At 46.4% G+C, this 6,000-nt stretch overlaps 1 protein-coding gene across 2 annotated transcripts in view; it reads left to right on the top strand.

Annotated features, from left to right (window-relative positions):
• The first annotated feature begins 831 nt into the window (after positions 1 to 831).
• The window catches only part of LOC129708671 (high mobility group protein HMG-I/HMG-Y-like), a 46,403-nt gene continuing 41,234 nt past the window's right edge, over positions 832 to 6,000 (top strand). For both annotated transcript variants that reach the window (XR_008725390.1, XM_055654580.1), the window contains exons 1-3: positions 832 to 1,514; positions 1,688 to 1,799; positions 4,772 to 4,855. Coding sequence is in view for 1 of the 2 variants with exons in the window: in XM_055654580.1 (XP_055510555.1) it covers positions 1,698 to 1,799; positions 4,772 to 4,855 (186 nt within the window). In the remaining variant the exon portion in view is untranslated. The remainder of the gene's footprint in view (positions 1,515 to 1,687; positions 1,800 to 4,771; positions 4,856 to 6,000) is intronic.

Genomic DNA, 6,000 nt, shown 5'->3' with positions numbered 1-6,000 from the left:
GTTAAAGAGCCAAATGTTATTGGGAAGAAGCTGTTCTTGAGGCTGGATGTCACGGATTTCGGACTCCTGTACCTTCTTACCGATGGCGGGAATAAAATGAGTGTGTGGCCAGGGGGGTGTGGGTCCTTGAAGATGCTGATTGTCTTTTTGAGGCAGCGACTCCAGTAGATCCCTTCAATGTGGGATGTTGGAACTCTTCGAACTGGATTCTCTGTGAGGGAGGGCGGGGAGGAGTGAGGAAGAGCGAGGAGTGAGGAAGAGCGGAGAGTGAAGGAGCGCACAGAGGAGTGAGAGAGCGGGGAGTGAGCGGGGAAGAGTGGGGAGGAGTGAGGGAGAGCGGGGAGGAGTGAGGGAGAGCGGGGAGGAGTGAGGAAGAGCGGAGAGTGAGGGAGCGCACAGGAGGAGGGAGGCGGGGAGGAGCGGGGAGTGCGGGGAGGAGCGGGAGAGTGGGGAGTGAGGGGGGAGAGTGAGGGAGGAGGAGGGAGCGGGGAGAGTGTGGGAGTGCGGTGAGGAGGAGGGAGTGCGGGAGGAGAGCGGGGAGGAGGGAGCGCACAGAGGAGTGAGGGAGAGTGGGGAGTGAGCGGGGAAGAGTGGGGAGGAGTGAGTGAGAGCGGGAGGAGGGAGAGTGGGGAGGAGTCGGAGGGCGGGCAGGAGGAGGGAGGGGGGGAGTGAGGGAGGGAGGGGGGGAGGAGTGATGGAGGGCAGTGGGGAGGGCGGGGAGGAGAGGGGGCGGGGAGGAGAGAGCGGAGTGAGGAAGAGCGGGGGGAGCGGAGGGACAGAGGAGGGGGCAGTGCAGTGAGGGAGAGAAGGCGATGAACGTAAGGGGGTGCAGAGAGCCGCGAGGGACCGCGGGAGGAAGCAACCAGAGAGGGAGAGCGGGCAGAACAGTGGGGATCGAGGGAGCGTGTTCGACTGCGATGAGAGTTCGACTGTAGCGGCCGCGGCGAGGTTGCAGAACCACCAGTCCCGGGCCATGTGTGCCGGTGCAAACCTCTGAGCGCCGGCGCGGCACGGCTCGGGAACTGCTGCAGGGTGTTGTACATATTGATAATTCGTGCAAAAAACAAAAGTGTGTCTCCCCCCCTCCCATTGCAAACAAGAATATTTGAGCGGGTAGATCATGCCTTTGGAGGATTCTGTTTAATGACCTGCTGGGTCAGACCCAATCAGGAGTTGCTTTGCTGCTATGCAACTCAATCCAAGCTGTGCAAACTGCTTTGATATTGCAATAGGCTCTATTTAAATTATTATTTTTTTAACATAAAAATACCATCACTGTGCAAAGCATTGCCCGCTTTTGGATCTGAGCCAAGAGAGTGTTTTTTTTTCATTTTCATTCTGTTTCCTTTCACTCGCCGTATTAGACGAGCGTGATCATCATTCAGGGAACGAACAGAGACCAGGAACAGGCCTACTGTGTGTGTTATATGTGGGCTATATATCTGTACCAGCTTTGCTTTATTTTGATCAAGGAGGAGAAGAGATTACCATTGCACATTGAGCGTTGCATACCCGTGAGTGTTTCTTTATTGCAATCTGCCTTTTTTTTAATGCAAGCCTTAATTTGCATCGGTTGTACCGAAATGTTTACCGTGGGAAGTTTCAATTTCTCTTTGCTGCATTGGAGCAATTTTTGATTTTCCTTTGGTCATTTTGTTTTTGAACGTGTTACTTATTTTTTTTGCAGGAAAATAACTATGAGTGACACAGGTGCAAAATCTAGCCAGCCTTTAGCAGTAAAACAAGAGAAGGATGTAACGCCAAAGAGGGGACGCGGTAGACCAAGGAAGCAACCCCAAGTATGAAATGTATATTCTTCAAATTCGTTTTACATAGAACAGAATTTTGCGTATTCGCTTTACATTTTTGGCCGGGCGAGTGAACACAAGTGTAAATGCATTTTAGGTGAACATTTTTCATATTTACATTATTCTTACTTTTATTTCTTACCGACCATAGAACGCCTTTTGCTACCAAAATAGAAATTCAACGCGTTATTTTTGAAAAAAATATTTTGCAATATTTCAAATAGTATCTCCGGATTACTTGCACCCACATTGCAGTTTAAAATCTCTTTTAAGTGCAAAATGCAGCAGCCGGTTTTGGAGTAATGCAAATCGATTTGAAAAACTAGTGCGAATTACGCAGCACCCCGGCTGTAAACAAGCTGTTGTACTTTTCTCCTCTGCTGGATTTTATTCGCACAACCTTCGGAGTGGATTTGATGAAATGCAAGGGAATTGCTGTGGATTTATTATTTTGCAGCAGGTTGCGTTGGCCGTGAGCGGGATTTCTGCCCCTGAATTTTGCTTGCTACAACGCTGCTTCTTTCAGCACCAGCGCTGACTGCAGCCCTTTAAACCAGCCTGGAGCGGCGGCCCAGCCCCCTTCCACATGTCCCGCCCCCTTTCCCCTCCGCTGACGTACGTGGACTGGCTGCGCTGCCAATCATCCGGGAAGCCTCCCACATGTTCGAACATAGAACACGCCTGTACAGGCCCTTCGGTCCATCCTACCCATTCTGGCCAAGATGTAATTCATTATTACGGGTGTCAGGGGTTATGGGGGAAAGGCAGGAGAATAGGGTTGAGAGGAAAAGATGGATCAGTCATAATTGAATGACGGGATGGACTTGATGGGCCGAATGGCCTAATTCTGCTCCTGTAACTGATGAACTTAACTTGTGCCCCATCTACACCAGTCCCACCTGCCCCCGTTTGGCCCATATCCCTCAAAACATGCAAGTGCCCAAATGTATTTTAAATGTGGGGTGGTGTTGTGGCGCAGCAGCAGAGTTGCCACCTTACAGCGCCAGAGACTCGGGTTCGATCCTGACTAAGGGTGCTCTCTGTGTGGAGTTTTTATGTTCTCCCTGTGACTGCGTGGGTTTCCTCCGGGTCATCTGGTCATGTGACGGCTACAGCAATGTTAGACTGATACAGGATTGTGATGGTGTTGCCTAATTCTAGATAACTGCTCCCTGTTATTTTCTGTAATACAAATCCTATTTTAGGTTTAGGCTTATTATTGTCATGTGTGCCAAGGCATGGTGAAAAGCTTTGTTTTGCATGTTATCCAATCAGATAACACTAAGCATAAATCCAATCAAGTTGAACTCAAGTACAATGGTGTAGCACGATGGCGCAGTGGTAGAGTTGCTGCCTCACAGTGCCAGTGACCCGGGTTTGATCATGACTATGGGTGAGGCCTGTACAGAGTTTGGATATTCTCCACGTGACCATGTACATTTCCCCTTTTGCTCCAGTTTTCTCCCACACTCCAAAGATATACAGATTGGTATGTCAATTGGCTTTGGTAAAAATTGTAAATTGTCCCTAGTGTACGGGGCTAGTATACACGTGGTCGGCATGGACTAGGTGGGCCGAAGGGCCTGTTTCTGTGCTGTATCCCTCAGTCTTAAAAAAAGGTAGAACAAAGGGAAAGATACAGAGAAAGGGAACATAATATAGTTCTCAGCATTGTAGTGTACCAGTACCAGAAACAAAGTTCAATGTCCACAATGGGGTAGAAGTGAATTAGACAGTACCCTACCTATGGAAGGACCATTCAGAAGCCTGCTAACAGAGAGGAAGGAGCTGTTCCTGTCTAGTGGTGTGTACTTTCAAGCTTCTGTGCAATGGGAGCAGGGAGAAGAAGGAATGACCAGGGTGGAACAAGTCCCCAGTGAGTCTCAAGTTGTAAGTGGGGATGCAATCCCACAGGAAGTTTTTCTCTCTACAGTTTTGTCCCTGTGGGGGAATTCTGATTGTGTTGTAGGCATAAGAGATACTGTTGACACAAGGAACTGCAGATGCTGGAATCTTGAGCAAAACAGAAAGTTGTGGAGAAACCCAGCTGGTCAAGCAGCATTTGTGGAGGGAATGGACAGGTGACATTTTGGGTCAGGACTCTTCAGATGAATGTATTGGGTGGGGGGGGGGGGGGGGGGGGGGGGGGGAGGGGAAACAAAGAGGTGAGAGCAGGGATAAAGCCTGGAAAATGAAATGTAGATGCAGGTGAAGGACGTTTGATTGGGAGCTGGGTGGAGTAAATGACAATGGCTAGAGATGAAATGGAGACAAAAGGGTATCAGATAAGGGATGAGAGGCGCAAAATGTAAAGCCAGAGGGAGGCAGAGAGAAAACATTGCTGTTTTAAATACGGTAACTAGAAATGAATGTTACACGGTTCGATAACATATCAATAGAAGATATTGCCTTGTCAGTTTCCAAAGCAAATCCCTTAAGTAGCCCCCTTGTGTGAACTGGCATTGGTTTATGTTCTTTCACATACATTCCGTAGCCATGCATTTTTATTCTGTATCTCAACTTTTTTGGTAGTGATTTGTGAAATTGGTGAGATTGGTATTTCCGTTTGTTTCCTTGGCACAAACTGCTGTAACGCAGGGGTACGCTGTTCTGGGAAATACCAAAAGCGTGGATGAGTTTAGAACTTCTACTTTTACTTTAGACAGGATGCAAATGACAAAAAAATTACGGGTACCACATGAAGCAAATGGTTTGATTTACCTTGACTGTGCCAGTCATTCCTATTAAAGTCCCTCGGAATATCCTTGATCGGACTTTGCTGGCTTTACCTTGCACTAAACATTATTCCCGTATCATGTATCTATTGACTAAATGGCTCGATTGTAATCATGTATTATCTTCTGGATAGCGCGCAGCAAAAGCTTTTCACTGGACCTCGGTACACGTGATAATAAACTGAACTAAGTACTAAGACTAATTAAAATCCTTTCTTCTTCTTAAAGGAGCCAATAGGCGAGCCTATTCCAAAGCGACCTCGAGGTAGACCAAGAGGAAGTAAAAATAAGGTTTCTTCTAAGTCTGGTAGAGTAAGTACATGCATTTGTAAAGTTATCAAGTCTCATTAAAATGTTCATATTTGCAATTTGATGGCATTTGTAAATCCTTTCTCCATAGATTTGAGGGGAATTTGGCTGGTTAAATCAATTTTCAATCACAAAGCTTTCATAGACATATGCTATGATTTGATCTTTCAGAGATGTTCCAAGGATGTGCACATATTCCTAATTAAAGAGAAGGACAGGTAAAGTTCCGGGTCAGGACCCTTCTTCAGATTGAAGAAGGGTGCTGACCTGAAACGTCGCCTGTCCTTTTTCTCCAGAGATGCTGCCTGACCCATTGAGATACTTCAGCACTTTGTGTCTATCTTTGGTCTAAACGAGCAGTTCTTTGTTTCTACATTCTACTCAATTATTATTATTTTGGTGTAGGTTTGGGTTTAGATTTAACATTGTTAAGTGTACCAGGGTATAGTAAAAAGCATTGGTACACAAAAAAGCTGGAGAAGCTCAGCGGGTGCAGCAGCATCTATGGAGCGAAGGAAAAAGGCAACATTTCGGGCCGAAACCCTTCTTCAGACTGAGGTAAAAAGCATTGTTTAGTTTATTTTAGTTTCAAGATACAGCGTGGAAACAGGCCCTTTGGCCCACCAGATTCAATGCCACACAATTGATCACCTGTGGACTAGTTCTATCCTACACACTCGGGGCAATTTACAGAAGGCAATTCAACTACAGACCTGCATGTCTTTGGAATGTGGGGGGAAACCGGAGCATCCAGTAAAAACACATGCGGTCACAGGAAAACCGTAATAACTGCACAGATAGCACCCTTGGTCAGGATCGAAACCAGGTCTCTGGCGCTGTGAGGCAGCAGCGCTACCAGCTGCGCCACCCAACTGATGTTCTGCATGCTATCGAATCCGATAATACTATACATAAATACATTTTATGCATATTTTATAATATTATTTATACATACATTAATTCTGTGCGGGTGTATGGTGTATTAATTTCCAGCGGATGACATTGCTGATGTTATAAAGATATATGTGTTTACGTCTTGTTATGGCGTTTATTGATATCGAGTTGAATATTTTATTTAACACTGATTAATACATGGAACAGTTGGTTGTACAGCAGAAGGTTCGGCAGATTGTGTATCAGTCTGAACT

Source organism: Leucoraja erinacea, chromosome 24, assembly GCF_028641065.1.
Source record: "Leucoraja erinacea ecotype New England chromosome 24, Leri_hhj_1, whole genome shotgun sequence".
Lineage (NCBI taxonomy): Eukaryota > Metazoa > Chordata > Chondrichthyes > Rajiformes > Rajidae > Leucoraja > Leucoraja erinaceus.
Note: the sequence above shows the minus strand (reverse complement) of the source record. Positions and strands in the feature narration are given on the sequence as shown.